Source organism: Molothrus ater, chromosome 6, assembly GCF_012460135.2.
Source record: "Molothrus ater isolate BHLD 08-10-18 breed brown headed cowbird chromosome 6, BPBGC_Mater_1.1, whole genome shotgun sequence".
NCBI classification, from domain to species: Eukaryota; Metazoa; Chordata; class Aves; order Passeriformes; family Icteridae; genus Molothrus; species Molothrus ater.
Genome location: NC_050483.2, coordinates 24,443,259 through 24,461,821, shown reverse-complemented (window position 1 = coordinate 24,461,821; position 18,563 = coordinate 24,443,259). Strand labels below are relative to the sequence as shown.

At 37.7% G+C, this 18,563-nt stretch overlaps 1 protein-coding gene across 8 annotated transcripts in view; it reads right to left on the bottom strand.

Annotated features, from left to right (window-relative positions):
* The window catches only part of PHF21A (PHD finger protein 21A), a 132,278-nt gene that overhangs the window by 15,730 nt on the left and 97,985 nt on the right, over positions 1-18,563 (bottom strand). For 4 of the 8 annotated variants that reach the window (XM_036383608.2, XM_036383609.2, XM_036383607.2 and 1 more), the window contains 9 exons: positions 17,282-17,482; positions 13,319-13,573; positions 11,472-11,558; positions 8,920-9,216; positions 7,104-7,202; positions 6,015-6,066; positions 5,131-5,210; positions 4,627-4,687; positions 2,001-2,164 (listed from right to left, as the gene is read on the bottom strand). In XM_036383608.2, coding sequence (XP_036239501.1) covers positions 2,001-2,164; positions 4,627-4,687; positions 5,131-5,210; positions 6,015-6,066; positions 7,104-7,202; positions 8,920-9,216; positions 11,472-11,558; positions 13,319-13,573; positions 17,282-17,482 — 1,296 coding nt within the window. Of the gene's footprint in view, positions 1-2,000; positions 2,165-2,231; positions 2,255-4,626; positions 4,688-5,130; positions 5,211-6,014; positions 6,067-7,103; positions 7,203-8,919; positions 9,217-11,471; positions 11,559-13,318; positions 13,574-17,281; positions 17,483-18,563 lie in introns of all 8 variants that reach the window. The other 4 variants (XM_054515078.1, XM_054515079.1, XM_054515080.1 and 1 more) reach the window with 2 other exon arrangements.

Sequence of the window (18,563 nt, the reverse complement as noted above, 5' to 3'; positions counted from 1 at the left end):
TTCAGTAACAAAAGCAGCTTGTGTGCTTGAGTTTGTAATATCTATACTTATATGTACATTTAACTGGAATAAAATGGGAAAACTAAATATTCTGCAACATTTGTTCATGATTATATAAATAAAGATGATCATAGTGTATGATGTAAGTGAATTAAATGATCAGAAGCAATACTAATTCTGGCATATTCTAACTTTTATGGGCTTGACTTTGCAATCTGAAAGTTCTACAAAGCTCCTCTCAATTGAAACACTGTTTTGATATAAATGTTCACTAATAAGAAGGCATTTTGTGACCAAATACTTGAATCATCACTAAAACAGAGATTTTTGCACAGTTCTTATTGCTGAGTAATTGACCTTCAAAGGCAACTGCTATTTTCGGGGTGAATGTGCCACTACTGCATGAGGGAGAACCACACATAATCAAGTGCCTCATAAGTGGCTCACATAACCATTTGGCAAGACAATTGCCAAATTGGAAAAGAGAAAAAAAAGGGAGAGGAAAAAAAAAAAAAGAGGTTTTGCTCAATCCTGCCTAGTGCATTATTTCCTTCCTTTTCCCAGGTTCTAGACCTACTTTCTACCCCTTCATCCTTATCACCAATCCTATCATAAGTTTCTGCTTCATCCTCCCTTCAAAATTTCTCCCTGTCATTCAGAGAATAACATTTTAGGAAAAATTCAAGAAGGCTGTTCTTGTCCACTGTGCCTCATGACAAGTGCTTGGCCCAATTTGCAATTTTCATAGGCACTGCAGAAATAGGGCAACAACTCATCATACTCTTTTGAGACACAGTAGGAAAACACTGAGCAGTATACACACACATGAGAGATGGAAAAGACCCCCACCACATTATCCAGTCCTTCTCTTGGGGCCAGTGTAAACTATGTGCTCTTCAGCACATTTGCAAGTCATCTGTATTTCGTATTTTTAAAAGTCCTCAGAGATGGAGCTGTCCCAACGTATCCATGAGGGGCTATTCCACAGTCCCATTTATTTGGCTGTCAGGAAAGGGTTTTTGCAGTCATGTGCTATCCTGCTCTAAAAAATGACTATATAAAAGAGAACCTTGTAATTCCACGTGTGTATTCCCTGGCTATCTAAATTACATCTATTTATTTCAGTGCTTCAGACACACTTGCACTACTCCAATTCCTGTTACATCTGCAGAACAAGTACAGTTCAGAGGCAAGGAACTGGCCTCTATTCCCTGTTCTACGTGGTCAGTAGAGTTGGTCTCTCAGTCCATGTTCTTACAATGGTGCAACTAGACAGACGAAAACAGAACAACCCAGCCTTTCCTTAAAGGCCATTTCAGATGGTTGGGCCTCAAGTATATGTGACTGTCTTTTCTAAAAGAAGAACTGCAGAAGGAGAGTGTAGCACCAGTGTGAAGAAATAACCAAGCACCTTTTGATTCTTAAGCTATGCCTGTAAATACCAGTATTCTAAAAGCAAGCTCTTAAATGGAAGTACATTCCAGCTCCTGAGGACTGTTTTACCCCCACTGAAAAGTCCTACACACTTTCTGCCAAATCAGTGCCACAAATATTGCTCCTGGCTGTTCTGCATGATGAAGCAGTTTCCATCCTTCTCTCATTATAAAAACACAACTTTTTGTTATTATGGCCAGTAACTAATACTTTTCATTCTCCTCTTCCCCACCCACCCCACACACCCCCTGGCCCTTTTCCATGGATGACAGATTCAATTCAGTCAGACAAGATCTCAGAAACTACACAAAGGAAATGAGCTCATCTAGCATGCCTGGTGCCTCCCAATGTTTCAATCCACTGAAGGAGTTATAAATAAAATCTCATCAGGATAACAACACAGGTGCAGGAGGAAAAAAAGGGTGTTAAAAAATGCTGGACTGTTTCATTGCACTAAATCAGGACAAATGATGAGTGAGATTAAAGGAACAAAACCTGCAGTGATTTTCCTTGTGCCTGTTTTGAGTAACTTTCTAAAAGTAACCCCCTCCCCAAGAGTTACTTACGTCTGTGGAGCTGGGGCTAGGCAGGGACACAGGCTGAACAGCTGCGGGAAAAGTAAATGTGCTCTCTGTCTTTTCATTTTCAGGGGAGTCGGGATAACTGGAGAGAGGGGACGTGGGGGTCAAAGCCCCGAACCCCAACACCGTGTTGTATTTAGGTGGACGACCTACATATTAACAACAGGGAACACAAACGAAACAAAAAAAAAAGAAAGGAAAAATGATCTTACATACCTTTGGCCAGTGGTCCTCATTGGCTAGCGTGAAAAAGGAAATGATGTAGCACAGAGAGGAAGTTAATATAAAAGTCATAAGTGAAAGGACAGAAGCAAAGATTTAAACATTTTTTAGAAATCTTTAAGTAGAATTTTGCAAGGAAAGAACATTTAAAAGATGTATTTCAGAAGGAAACGGAAATAAGCTCTGTAGAGGGTCAAAGAATTATTCCCACAAAAGCAGCATGGGGACAGTTGCTACTCCTAAAAATGAGGCTATTCAGTTTTTAGGGGAAAAATGTCGGCATCGAAGCTCCACAGAAGCTACAATAACTACTAATAAATCCTTTCTGCTGTTATCCCACACCTCCCTATCTTTCTAAGTGTCAGCATAAATCTACAGAGAGGTTAATTCCTTTATCAGAGGCCAACACTCACCACCCCCCTACTTTTCTTTCCCATTTTTTAAACCTCTCAGTTCACAGACCAGCACTTTCTACCCTACCGGTACATTTTTAAAATTAGGCTACCTAAGAACAGGTCTTGTTTTCTGACGCATAACTAATATCAGTTTTAACCTATCATTGGTCTTTTGTACCCAAAGTTGTACCCAGAGTGGGTTACTCTGTAACCCACTCCATATTCTATGTTCTTTCTTAGACTTTCTCAGCCAAGTATGTTTGATTATGCACTATGCCTAGATACTCCTTTAGACTAGCAGATGTGCAAAATGTCTTCATACAATTCTTATAAAATTACAAATGCAAAGCAAGACAGCAAAAAACCCAGTATGCAACCATCATTTCTGCCTTCCTTCTCCCAGGTAATTTATAGATATGTAAACATAAAGGAGTTAGGATCTAGGAATAATTCCCCAGATCTTATGTTTACAGATTGGCAGTCTATACCTATTAACATGCTAAACCTTGCATTTAAGGTCTGGATATGTTCCAGCTCTAAGTATGTCCTTGGAAATGGATTTCTGTTAGTGATGTCCACGGGTGAAATTTCTGACATGCTCAGCACCATCTATAATTAAACTAAAGCTCTCAAGGGCAAATGCTTACAAAAGCTTTTCACTCAATATATTGCTGTATTAAATTACAAAACAAATGTATACTTCCAAATCTTTTGTCAATTGAAAACACGTGCTACTAATTTGGTACTGATGCAACATAAAGGCTCACTCACAATAGGGCGTGATGAAAAAAATAGAAAGTATAATAGTCAGTTGCAAAAACAGGGTAAGAGAGTATCAAGTACAAATGCATGCAATCATTTTCATTGATACAGTAATTGTTCACTATAGGGTCTAAAATAAAATTAAGAAATCATTACTAGAAGAAGGAACATTTACTTATCCACAGAATAAATGCAAAAACCTTCTATTTAAAATCTACATCATATTATTTAAAAAATACATTTAATGTTTTTAGGGGATAGCAGCAGAGACACATCTTTTATTTAAAAACAGCATAGCTGCAGAAGTGTCAGCTTTGCCACGTTGTCTGCTGGACTGAAAACATGGATCAAGAACAGAATATGTCAAATTAATATTTCATCTTGCAGACAAACCCCCAAAAGATAATGGAACTGGTCAGTGCTAGGTGAGAGACTGGTTTAATTTTTTTAAAATCTGATTTATTACTTTTTTATACAGAAAACTTAGGATAGAGAAGGTATTATGAGTCTTTAAGGACTGTAGAAAATCATCAAAAATCAGGTAAACATTGTCAGGTAGGTGTGGTTGATGCCATGCACAAATAATGGCATTGCATTCTCTCCCATACTGTTCTGCTTCACCTGTTTCACCATAAACTAAGTCTTAAAATTTTACCTGTTCTACAGAAGGATTTCTTCTGAATAGTACTGCACGCCTATATGAAAGATCATCTCTCATTTTAGGACAAGTGGCACTCTGGTTGCAGTTAAAGTGCTTAGTGTGAGCACGATAGCTTTTCTCACCCAGGGCAAGTTCTTTTGAAGGATTCATCCCTATTCCCAGTAGGAAACAAGGCTTTTGTCACACTAAGTTTCCCCTCCTATTCAGGGCACAGACGCTTTTCCCACAACCACTTTCTTCTTGACAGTAACAATACAATCTAGTCATTAACAAGGGGATCTTTACAGCAGCTTCATAACTAAATGATGTTCAAACATCTCACATTTCTAGTGAATAGGGTGGGTTTTGTTTGGGATTTTCTGAGAGTGAAACTGAAATGAAACATTGAACTGCCTTATAGATCTTGCCATGCTAATCCCTAGAGGTCATGGTCTGCCCACCATGGAAATTACTGGACAAATGAAGTACTGTAGAGTCCATCTTGTTTTGCTCTTCAAATTGACATGGGGACTACAAAAGCAACATGGAGGAAGAGGCACTGGGCAGGGAGACAGGTCTGGGTATACCTCACCTCTTTTACGTGTCCCGGGATGCATTGTGCTGTTCAGGTACGTCACTGTACTCTTCTTGCGCTGCAGGGAACAATGGAACAATTTCTGTTGGGGAACATTCCTGACAATAACTATATGCAGTAGCTGAGGAACAGCACAGTAAGTACTAAGTGAGATTACTGGCTTTTGTGTTTTCTGAAGCACACCTTCAGAAATGTTAGCTTTTTTACACTGCTTCTGATATCTGAACTGCTTCAGGCTGATATGCAAGCAGACCAACACACATTGCCATTTGATGACAGGTTTATATAGGAGAAGGCAGAAAAAGATACAATACTAGAAATACGCCATTGTATTTTCTCTTTAAAAATCTGAATGTCGTGTCATTGCAATGGCCTTTTGAACTATAAATGATAGCTTGCCTTTCTAGTTAGAACTGAGAAAGCTTACAAGGTAGCAAGATGTTAGAAAGACACTCAAGATCAGAATGAAAATACCAGCTTCCCCCAGCAAAAAATTAATACCTCAGGCTCAAAAACGGCTCCACTGTACACTGGATTTGCTGTTGTTCTTCTTTTCCTCTCTTGTCGCTTACTTTGGATTTCTTGTAAAACAAAGCATTCAGGTTAGAAAACAATGGATCTCAGAAATTATATAAAGTCCACAGAATTCAGTTTGCATGTGAGAAGAGCTGCAAAGATTTCTACAGAACACCAGTCATGCCCAGTATAGGCAACTGTGTTATACTTTTAACTTCTGAAGGTTTGAAAACTAACAGCTGACAAGGAATACAAATACAGTGCTCAAGTAACTGATTAAATCCTTCTTCTCACCAAGTAATCCATGACTAAGACACTTAAAACTCATGGTCAGTATAACTGGGATCTTAAAAATCTCTGGTAACGTTACTGATACTTAAAAATACAGTAGAGAAATATGCAGGTGATTGAAATTATAGGCTGTCTTTCAATGTATAGGATTAGAAGTTTAAATTATAAGTCAAATTATAATCCATTAACTCATTCATTACAAATTACAGTTCCATGAAATAATAAAATAAATTAAAAATCTAGGCATAGGTTACAGTAAAATTATCACGGTGTATCTTTGCAGATAGAGGGTTGTCCAGAGAGCACTGGTATTGCCACAGATTTCTACCATGAGATCATACACTTTCTTCCCAACCTCTGCTCCACTGCATAAATAACTTCATGCTTTGTTTCAGTGTCATAAGAAGAGCAAAAACATGCACAACAAACTAAGTTAGATCAAGAGTACAGACATCCCAACGGTACTATTATACAAGAAAATACTGCTTTTAATACAAGAAATATTTTGGAATCCTACTTCCAGTTTAGAATGACATGAAATCAGGAGCTGAACAACCAACCTAAGACATTTTTCCTACCTTCCAGGTGGTCATGAGTAACTAGTCCCAGAGACACCATGAAGGCAAGTTTCTGTGAGAGGGAAGAAAAAAGATCATGAAAAGTGCAACTGTTAGGATGAGTCATTTATGCCCTTTAAAGGTAGCTGACTAGGTAACTAAGCACCAAAAGAATTTTTGGCGATACTTTGCTTCTATAAATCACTTTTCATTCATGCATGTCAAACTTCTTGGAAAAGGACAGACAAGAGTCCCGTTTCCTAGATGGGAACCTAGCCTGAGATACTGGGAAATACCCATTGCTCACGATCAGAGATGGCAGAGCTGGGAACAAGAGAGCAGTTTCTTTACTTCCATTCCAGCACTGAACTGACTATTAGAAGATACCAACACAGTTCAAATGTCAAAAAAAATATTGCTAGTTTAAGATCATTCTCCATCTATTGTGAACTACAAGGAGCCAACTCTAGCTTAGATTTGCTATTTGCTAAAGGCTATGGGTTTCTTAGAGGATTCTAATTTTAATGCAGGAAATGCAGAGACATGTAAAAATCAGAATTTTGTTGTCTAACTGACAACAGTTAGAGCTCACACAACAGTCAATTTGAATCCATCTATGGAAATAAATGTAGCACAGCATTTAGCTGTAATCAGTTCCAAAGCTCTTTCAACCCAGACTGAACTGGACTAAAACACAAGCAGAATGTGGATATATGTGACTCTTTCCTTCCTGCTCACCAGAGTAGAAATATTTTTATAAAGGAAAATAGACATTTCTTCAGCTTTGAGAATAACTCCAGAGTATAAAACCTCAAAGGAGTGGAAATCAACTCTGTAATCTAAACCCCTGTTTGAAGGAAGTATCATGGAAAAATGACGATCTTCTAACTTACAAAAGACTTAGAAGCCAAATGCACTCCAGAACTGAAAATGCAATGCACTACATCTATTTAGATTTTTTATTCTGTAGCCTTATCAACTACTGCTGTCCAACAGGAACGTAAGGAATGTTAAAGTTAAGAAGTCTTGAGGGAACAGAGGGAAAAAATATTTTCTGAAGGAGAATGTCCTTTTTTTTTCTTAAAAGAAAGCTCGGGTATGTTCTGATACCTGTGGATTTTCTTCTCGTTTTGGCTTCGGTGCAGCAGGTGGAGTAACTGTACGACTTTCTGTTTGCTTCTCTTCTGTTTCCACATGTGGTTTAATAGTCTGCAAGAAAACAGTGTTTCTCACATTCAGTGATAAGAATGACTTTTTTTACTTTGACTACAAAAGCAAAACAAATACTTTCGCAAATACAGGAGAGAAAATGTTTAAAGCTGACAGTGTGCTAACAAAGACTTAATTGAGGAATCTGATGCAAGAGGAATGTTAAGTAAGGTATTTTCATTTAACAAAGAATAAAACAGCCTTGTCACCAATCCATTACCCCACACAGCCACACAAGATAAAATAGCAATTTTAAGAGTTAACTTTGTTACAGAAATCACTGTAATGTATGGGAATACCAGACACTTCAAGAAAACTCATCCCATCAAGACTTCCACTTAAAAACCCCTCTGCATGGTACATACATTTTGTACTTCCCACTCCTCAGTCTTTGCATTTTATAGAATTATGAATGGCTCAAAAACTGTCTCTCTGAACTCTTCAATGTCAGATGTTTCTGAAGCCTTTTTCTTTTCTAAAGTCATAAATCTTCTGCATGACATCCCTCAGCCTACAGCATGGATGTTGAGCTATAAACTGAGTAAGGTGAGCTACAGACAGACAAACTTTTCCCTTTATGATATGGAGAAATTATACAGAAAATTTCATGTGTGATTGAACCACCACCATTCTTCAATGTTTTTCTGTAGTTGCCAGTAATTATTCAAAAAGCAAATGAATATTGCTGACATCAAAAGGAACAGGCATCAAAAGTCAAATATTGTAGAAGTATAACTTCACATGGAAAGGACACACATTGCTGAGTAGCCTGTGCAACAGCCCTGAGGTATGCAAGAATCTACTCTTGAGATTTCACAAGCAGAACTGAGCATGAGCACAACTTTCATGCACATGATTTCCCAGTCTCCATAAGTATTTCAAAAGCAGAAAGAAGGTAATTCTAAGGCACATTAGTCTAGGAAAGAGTTATAAGAGATATATATACTACTATTATCTATATAAATTACATAATTATTATGTTATAGTATGCAATATAGTATACAATGTTACACTATTACTAACATACAATATACAAAAGAGTTAAAAGTGAATCAGAATATTGCTTTACTTGAGCAGACAGGCAAGGACGCTCAGTTGCAATCCACAGACTTAAGTAATTTTTATTTTACAGAAGTCTTTTCTGGAGAGAGACTTTAAACATACAGAATTCTCTGCTTCTGAAGGTCTCCTTTCCACTCATTCAATTTGATTTAGACACAGGGAACCATCAGACTTCAGAAGCTGAGTGAGACTATTTTGCCTCCAATCACAAGATTGCAAGATCAAGGGATCATGGAAGAAATGGCTACATTTATCTGATTAAATATCCCTACAATTTTGTGCAATTTTTGCTTTTCACATAACCACCTTTTGAAAAACAAAAGGGCTTGATATGAAGATGGACTTCAGCTTGTAATTGTTCTTCAAGATACTAGTCAAACCCTGCAATGTAGCCTGCTTATGAACTACTGATGTTTAAACAGTAGAGGGAGCATAAAAACACTGAAGCAGGAGAAAAGGGTGCCAATGGCCCATATTAAAGGAAATGGTAACATCTATCCCAAGAGCTGCAAGTCATTCCATAATTTGTACTGCCATTGGAACATGACTATCTCCAGTATCCACTGAAAACGTCTCCCTGGCTGTTGTCCTCGCCACAGCTGCACAGTAAAGCAATAAACCCAGTACCTTGCATTAGTAGGCACTTTATCTGTACCTGTTTTTCAATGTTTGGTTTGCTGATCTGTACAGTCTGAGGCCCAGCGAGCCTGGTCCCCGGTGCTGCTATCACGATGCTGGTGAGCTGTGCCATAGGGAAGGTTTTGGCTATGGTTGCTGTCTGCCCATTAACTACACGAACTGGATGGATGGAGTTCTGAGAGTTGGGTAAAGAGGTGGGTGTGAACTTTGTTGTCAACATCACAGGCCTCTGAATAAGCTGAGGAGCTGCAAGCATTGGGGGAGGTGCAGGGGCAATAGGAATGTTATTTTGGGCAACTGGTTTAGGTCGAACCTACAGAAACAAAATAAGAAAAAGAAAAAATAAAACCCAGAGATTTGTATATCAGTATTTCAGATCAGCTTTTCACTAAGTCTTTCAATTCATCCTGTATAATCTGCAGGAGGCTGCTTGATTTTTTTAGATAACGTCATTTTTAGCATACTGTCCTAAGTATGTTAAGAGAAAAAAGCACCACATTTTCAAGCCTACTTACATAAAACCCATCCATAACATTTGCATATATAGTCACCCTCCCTGAAATGGTATTTGGATGCATAGATACTTATACAGAATGTTTATTGCCAAATGCCTTATCTGTATCTAAATTAACATCTTGGTTTTACAGGCCAAAAAAATCCATGTGATATTTACAGGCACAGCTGAGGCACTTGTATTAAAAGTGTTACAGGGCTTTGTAATGAACCTCCAAGAAATTATGAACAGTTGACTGTGCCCTGAAACAAAATTTTTTTTTTCCAGCAAATACCTGTTATCTGTCAATTCTATATATTATTTAGATACCTGCACAACCAATCTTGATAAGCAAAAAAAGTGACAAGATTATATATTAATCCCTTACTGAAAGTGCTGAATGTACAGGTAAATGCAACCATTTCTCTTCTTTCACAAGAAAGAAAAGAGCCACAAGAATCTTCCAAAACTCCATCACCAATACTTGCTTATTTCCTGTCTCTGTTAAGTTTGTAATTTAACAATGGACTTAAAATATCATTCCAGAGTACAGAAGTAGAGCACATTACTTAAAAAATAAAGCTCTTTTTTTCCTTATTTGATTCCTATCCACCTGCAATACTCCATAAAGCATTTTACCATGAAAAACTAGGTCACATTCCAACAGATCTCACCATACTCAAATCTCAATCAGATAGCAGCCTTTACTTTCCTTTCTCACTTTGCAAAATATTTACTTTTATTCACAGCATCACATACTTCATACAAATGAAGTAGTTCATCCAAGATATTTTTTTACATAACGAAACAATCTGTGTCCTCCCCAAACCATGGGGAAAAAAAAGCAAATCACAAGTTTTACTACTCAGCTGAAAACAGAAGCCACTCTCCCTTGCAATACAGAAATACTTGGGAATAATCTAGAGACATATAATGTTTTCTTTTTTCACTCATGAGCATCAAGCAACAATTACAGCAATTTAAGGCCTTGGGTGATGCTTTAATTTTGATGACACCTATTCCATGGGTTCATTTCACTTATGGCATACAAGATCATTTATAATCATCATATGCAACTTTCATAACTACAAATTCATACAGGTGGAGGGTGGCTGAGGAGGTCTCTAATTTGACCTCCTGCTCAGAGCAGGACCATCACTAAATGCAGATTGGCTGGCTTAAGGCTTTGTCCAGGTAAGTCTTGTAAAGCTTTCACAACATGTCTGGCAAGCCTCTTCCACTCCTAACTGTCCTCAAAGAGAGAAGTGTTTCCTTATATGCAGTCTAAAACTTCCCTGTCCTCATTTATGAGCATTGCCTCTAATTTTCCTGCCAAGCACCTATGCTTCTATGCCTCCAGCTTCTTGTTTATTTCCTTGCTGATACTGGAAGCAACACTGCTGTTAGGGTGCCTCAAAGCCTCTTCTCCAAATTTGAAAAGCCCAGATTCCTTGGTCTCTCCTTACAAATTATATATTCCTGCTGCCCCAAGCTATCTTAGTGGCCTTCTTTCCCATGCTCCATGCTTCAAATTTATCAACCAGGGATTCCAAAACTGCAGGGTGTTTATTGGACTCAGTTTCATGATTGCTGAGGAAAGGTGGATAATCTCTTCCCTGAATCTACTGGCTGTAATCCTGCTGGTACAGGTCAATATGCTGGTAGGTTTCTTTGCTGTTGGGGCACATCACTCATTGAGCTGCTGTCAACCAAGACCTTTTAATCTGTGCAGCTCCTCAGCCAGTCAGTCCCCAGCCTGTACCTGTGCAGAGAGTTAGTCCATTCCAGGTACAAGACCGCCTTTTCTCATGCTGAGGCTCAAGAAATTCCTGCTGGCCTCTTCCTTTATCCTGTCTAGGACTGTCTGCATGTCCTTTATCCTGTCTAGGACTGTCTGCACGCCTTGAAGAATATTGACTGCACCCTCAAATTCGTTATTATCTGCAAACCTGTTGAGGATGAATAGTTTTCTCCAGCACATCAGCAGTAAACACCACGCAATGTTCATCAAAAGTCTCTTCTATCTAGGCTATAATTAAGTTCCTCCTTCTATTGTTTGTTCTCTGTATACTCACCTGTGGAAGAAAATTTGGACGAGGAGTAAGTCTGGGAGGAGGGATGAACTGCGGCACTTTTATGGGCTGAGGCGTAGCCTGAACCTGCTATAAGAACATGAGAAAGAGGTAAGAGGAAACTTTAGCTTTGAAGTTTTTCACCAAAATCAACATCCTGAAGGTACTTTCAGACCTGATGTCCTCAGTTTTCACTCTGTAAACAATTTTTCATAGCAAGAGGTTCCTCATTAGAAATATATTAAAGACAGAACTAAACCTTATTTTCTAGATCTTACACACCTTGCTTCATAAATTGCAGACATATTTCCTTTTAGTTCAACTGTACTAACTATTGTGCTCTGCAATCTAAAACCATTTCATTTGATGATAATAAAAACTCGTGTTTGTTTTAATCATTAAAAAATGGCATTACAACAGACAGAAAATAGTAACATTTTGATGTTCAGTTATATGAGCTATGGTCTTTTCATAGTGAATGACACACAGAAGAATGAGAGAACATCTCATGCAAATAGCAAAGATTTGGAAGTTACAACTCTTTCAGCAATATTAATGACACTGTGAGGGGCTCTAAATAGACAACTTGAAATTTTCAAAAGTAGGCCATTCATTTGAAACAATTAGGATCTGATTTTAAGGAAACCCAAGTACCTCCCTGAAAGGGTAACTGAAATCAGCTGCATGGAGCTGCCACATGATGAACCACTGAACAGCACTACCAGCTACCATGAGTACCTGGGGAGATTCTCTGAAATTAATGTCAATGTTATTTTAGACCCTCCTGTATTTCTGTCCACCCACATAAGATTGAAATTTTCTTCAAAAAGGTCTTGTACTGATTAATTAGTACTCTGGAAAATATTCTGATTTTTGGATGAAATTTGCTATAGAAACATAAATCATAGACTACTATTAAAATAGAATTACCTCCTCAAATCAAAGTTATTCACCAAAGAAATGAAGTACAGACACAAAGAACAGATGACAGTGGTGCAAGTGATGACACAGGAAAAGAGAACAGTAGAAAAAACTCCAAATAGTCTTCTCTATTCTGATCACAAATATATGCCTCATTAGGAAGCAAATTACTTCCATCTGCATTAAACTGTATTTTAATAAATAGAGATAAATTGGATTTTGTTTAATAAAGCCATAGCCTTTACTTCAGAAGTAAAATTTCCCTGTCATGTTGTTACATAATGCCTGGTTTCCAGACCAAGAAGCCCATATAATCCAGTTCTGAAACACTGGTTCTTTTACTTCTAGGTGGCTAACTATTCTGGAAAACACTCTGTGATGTAGCTAAAGCACAAAATCTGTATCCAAAATACATGTTTTTAAAGAAACAGCATCTGTTTATGTGTTTGAAAACGTGCTGAATGAAGACATGGTAGTGAGCAAACTTAAGGGATGTGTCTAACATCAGAGACTTTGTCATGCAAAAAAACCCTAAGACGAAGACCCAAACTGATCAAATGAAGAAAGTCTGACATCTCCTTTGCCTAAGAAAAGAGTAAGAATTCTGCAGAGCATAGCCATACAGATTCAGTAAGGGCAAAGCAATCACTACTGCTCCATGACTACGGTTACTAACAGGGGAAACTTTACACAGAGGTGATGACAGCACTGATTTAATTCTATAAAGCGAAACAGCAATAACAACCCACATGGAGAGAATATGTTTTTCTTATAGATTCTCACTTTAGCAATGTCAGCTAGTGGAGACTCACACCATGTCTTTACTATCCTCCTTTCTGTGAGAAACCCTGACTGTTTATTTTTTTCCAATAGCCCTCTTGTTAACCAAACCCACACATATCTGCAGGGCAAACACATGAAACGCTTACCAAAGTTACTGTGTTTTTTGTCACTATTTGGACTGCCTCAGCTCCTGGCCCAGTGACCTTATTTGTTGTCTGGAGGTTGACTGGTGCACTCTGCGCATCAGTGCTGAGGACTGCTTTCTGATTGTTGTTGATAGCAGTAACCATGGCAATGGTAGGTCTCTGACCCACAACAGAGGCAGGCATAGTCGCAGTTGCTGCTTTCAAGACGAGAGGTAGTGTCTTAGTGGTGATCATAGAAGCTGTAGTTACAGTTTTCTAAGGGAAACAGAAAATACACTGTAAGAGACAGAGACACTCTGTATCAGACAGGACGTGGGTTGGTTAGTCAGAAACAATAGACAGCATGAGAAAGAAAAGGCAGCTCTGAGCCTATCTACCTGCTGTTCAGACAAGCACATTATCTTATGCCTCTGAAAACTGGATAGCTAGAAGCATTCTCATCTGAGGCACCTGTTTGGTCTGTTTTAATCACCTGCAGCATTACAGACTGAATCAAAACAAATTCCTGAGAAAATTACAATTAAGTGTTAGCACTGGCATATGTATTTTGGATCTTTTAGTTTCATATTACTTCCAAACATGCACTGTCAATATCAAACATGTAAGGTGGAGGTTTATGAAACATTGCAACAAACTAGCTTCTCACTGAGTTAAACTCCTATTTTCAAATGGAAACTGTAGTTACAGTGATCCTCACAATCAGAGGAAGAGAGGGGGAAACATTCATAAGTTGGCTTTTTTAAAAACAAAAATATAATTTTTATTTTGGGCATCCCAGTCTCAGCTTTAGTGATACACACAGTTACCTTGTATTTAACTTTCTTTCCTAAGAGCATCAGTAGGATTGTCCTGAAGTTGTAAGAGCTGGCTGTTAGTCTGCCCAGCTGCAGGCAATTAAGTTTAACTTCTGTGGAATGGGCTAGTTTTGGAATATGTGTTTGACACCATGATTACTCTTGGGCTGTTTTAAAAAGAGTGGTTTTGAATCATGTAACACCAGCATTTATCTGAAATGCCTCAGTACATCATGCCCAAAATTCCTAAGTTGAAGCAACTATCATTTCACAGTTTTAAATATACTTTTCATAGTCTTCCAAGATGCTGAGGCAAATGGACTTTACAAATCTCATTCAAAAAGCAACAAGGTGAGAGTCTCCATATAAAACCAGAACACAATGCAAACAGAAAACTCATGACAGATGACATTTGACAGAATGGCAAATGATCTTATTTCTTTTCACTTTGGTGTAAAAAATCCATTGCACCAACAGCACTGCATCTTCAAAGCTTTAGTGACATGATGAAATGCTCTTAGTACTAAATAGCCACCATTCCCTCCTGATGTCAGCTCTGTGTTCTACAGAGGAAAAAATGGAAAACCAGGGATCAGGCAGTCTTTGTGTTCTGAACATGCCTGATTTAGACTACTTGACTTTAATCATACAAGACCTTTATCTTTTTTTTAATAAAATAATATATTTCCAGTTGACTGCTTCAGCATTTTCACCAATACTGTTCCCTTAAACAAAAACAGAGTTTACTTTCACACTTCTAATTTCATAATAAACTATGTCCACTAACTGTTAATTATGCACAAGTGTGAAAAAAATTCACTGTATAATGCCAAATCAAAGGATAATTTATGCTTCAGTTTTATACATTTATGAAAAATCCAGACATAATTAAATTGTCCTTGTTGAAACACAATTTTCTTAACTTTTTAGCTGAGATCTAACAAACTTATCAACCTCTGCTGCACCTTCTCCAAAGCAAGAGGCTCCATTCCCATAATGCAGTAACATTAGTCAAGCTTTCCCAATGAGATGTAACGTGGTATCATTTTCACAAGCATTACATTCGACCATAAATGTTTTAAAGAAAGGTGTAATCAATCATGTAATGCAAGACTGTGACTTTTCCAAGGGGTTCTACTAACTCCACAAGTACTCAGAGTACAGCTTCAGTGAGAAGATCATAGAGCTTGAATATCCCTGTTGCTTTGCTGAGTATTAATTAGATTGCTTATTCTAAAAAGTAGTCAATGCATTAATTCATACTGAAGTTGAATTAATATTCAACTTAATATTCAATAAAACTCATTCATAGTGAGTCTGCATTATTGCACATAATATTGCAATAATATGACCTTTCAGCAGGCTTCTTGCTTATGAAAATTTTAAAAGACCTTCTCACTGGACACATGTATATTAAAATGTCACTGTTAATTATGGCATATATACCTGGATTCCTAAATTTGATTGCTCTGAAAACAATCTCTGAAAACATTCTCTGTAGTGACACAGCCTAGAAAAAGGTGTTATTTACAAAAGCAGGCATGAACAAACTGTTCATAGAGAGACAAAGTATTTGACCTTTCTTTGCTGAAAGAGATTGAGAGACAGTAAGGCAGAGGCAAAACCTTAGATGCAGAAACAAGTGAGGATGCTTCACTATTTTAACAATATAAATAAAACCAGAAAAGTGTTACAGATAAAAACTGGCTTATTTATCCAAGAGACAGGACAAACTGCCTTCCAATTTGTAACTACTTTCCAAGTACCACTGTACCACGTAATACAGTACAAAACCAGAAGAGTGTAGCAGTTTTTTGACTGTTTCGCTAGAGGGCTCTTTAACTTTGAACAAAACATCAGTTTTTACAACCCAGGAGATGACCTGGAAGTTAATGAGTGAATTCAAAGTGAGAGATACTGAGAAACACATGAAACTGTGCTTGCTGCTCTCATGTTTCCTGTCTGAGAAACAGAGATCACTGATACAACAGTGATCCATTGTTTACCTATAAATACTTTAGGACATAGTAATATTTGCTTCTTTATTCCATTTCAGCTTTGATATTGATGTTGCTGCTCAAAATGTATTTTCCTTAGTTAGGTTTGCTTCATTTCTTCAATGTACTTTTCTCAAAACTACAATTAGCTAAGCTTCACAAATGCATTTTAGAGTGCATCCAAACCAACTTGCTGAGTTAACAAGAGAACTAACAGCCCAACCATTTCTCTCGCCTCTGCTTTCAGAAAAAGGGAAGATGAGAATCACAACTGGTCAAAGCTGTGGGTGTGATTCACTGCAATGTGCATAAAGCAAACTTCATAGGTGAATTCTGTCATCTGCCTATCCAGGTAAACATGAGCTCCTAAGATTGCATCAACAGGAAGAAAAGACTTCATGTACACTTCTTCTTACAGAACACCTCCCTGCATTTTCTAGGTGTTTTATTAGCACACTTTTGTGAATTCAAATATCTGAACAGGAGAAACTTGAAATTCCCCTCTTAAGCAAACCACTTTCTCTGTTGAGTTCTGGGATTATGTCTCTATCCTATACTGTACTAAAATTCAGTTCATCTTCCCAATAAAGACCCTATTTTCTAAAACTTGAACTCTACAATTAACACTGTATACTTTTAGACAAATCTTTGAAAATTCAGTTAAGTATTATTTGGTATGACCTACATCTGTTTAAAAAGAACCAAGCAAAAAGAAGAAGGAACTGTTTTCTTGCATTTTGTTCGCATTTGTAGAGGGCATTTTGTTAGTCATTTAAAAATAAAGGGTTTTAATCATATACCTCATACAGAGTGTGTTTAGTATTTACTGTTTCTGGAGACCTACTAGGTATGGTCAGACTCATTCATGCAGCTAGGGAAAAGACAGGCTCATTTGCTTAACTTTCACTTATTTTTAAGAAAGGTCATACACTGCCACCCTTGTTTTCTGGGGGGTTATGATTCAACTTTGAAACAGTAATTGTTTTTTAAACTCAGATTAGATTTTTGCCAAAAAAACGAAGACACATATCTGCATATTCATAGAAGAAGAAATTCATTTGGCACACTAGCAGGCATAAGTGAAAGTTTGCAGTTTTCTCTCTGCACTTTTTCGTTTTTTTAATTTTCAGTGAGCTTCACCTTTAGTAAGAAAAAGAATTGTAGCTTTTTACCTGTGATCCTATCACGTTTGGAGAGGGTGCCGTGGACTGTTGCTGCTGTTGATGGTGATGTTGCTGTAGCTGTTGTAGTGGTTGTGGCTGTGGTGTCTGTAGTTTGTTTTCTGACTGTGCCAATGGCTGTATTTGAAATTTACTGTCTGGCTGTTCCTGCTTCACTATCAAATTCTTCCGAAGCTGCTCCACCACTCTTTTCTACCAGATAAACAAAATCATAAACAGAAATGATGACAGTTGTTTAGCTGCACGTACCAGAGAAAATAATAATCCCTAAAGATACATTTATTTAGTGTAAATAAGGAACTGCTCAGAAGCTTAATGGGACTTCTTTTTTTGGAATTTTAAGTATTGGTGTTATCTAACAGGCACAGTCTAAAATTGGCCACAGAGGAGTATTACAGCCCAGCAAGGTGACTTCACTGTTTTTGTAGAAACCCACTGACCAAAATTCAGCCTATTCACAAACAACTGCAAGATCTCAGAAACCTGTATTTATATGATTCCACATGCTTTGACACCTTCAAACACACACACTCCTAAAGAGTGACAAAAAAGAACTTTGGGTTGAAGCTTCCCGGCTGACTTCAAGGCAATAGGCATGTCATTTTGTACCAGGAATTGAAACTGAGTGAGAGACAGTCAGTGCAAAGTGGGGATCAGGAAGGGCATGGATGCATGGTCCTTCTGTTCAATATTATTGTCACCTGAAAAAGAATCAGAAAGCACTCCCTACAGGGGAAGAAAATGCCACAGATCTATTTCTTCCGGCTTAGGGACTTCCATTTTAGCTTCCATTAAAGTTTGAAATTATTTTGCAAGAGGTTTCTTCTCCCGGGAGCCATTGAGCACCTTTAGACAGTAAGAGGATTTAAGAGTAAATCAGGTGACTTGCAGCATAAGATACATGTTATCTGCATGGATAATAATTGTATTCACAATTTATGTTCATATTATACTTTAGTGTAGACAACAATGAAAACACTGTGACACTTCTTTTTACCTTCTGCAGGCATGACCAGAAATGGACATTTTTACCTATACTCTAACCACCCCCAAATTTGGACAGCTTTAAAAAGCTTTAGCTGTGTACCTAAGCCCCCTTGATCAAGAGCATATGCACACTTCCAAGAAATTACCCAACAAGGCACTCTTTGGAAGAGGACAATGAAGTCAACTGGCATGGGACAGGCTGAACCATGAAAGCTCTGTGGAAACAGGAATGGTCAGGAAACCTCTACCAGAGCCAGGTGCTGACAGTGGGTTGCCCCAAGAAGTT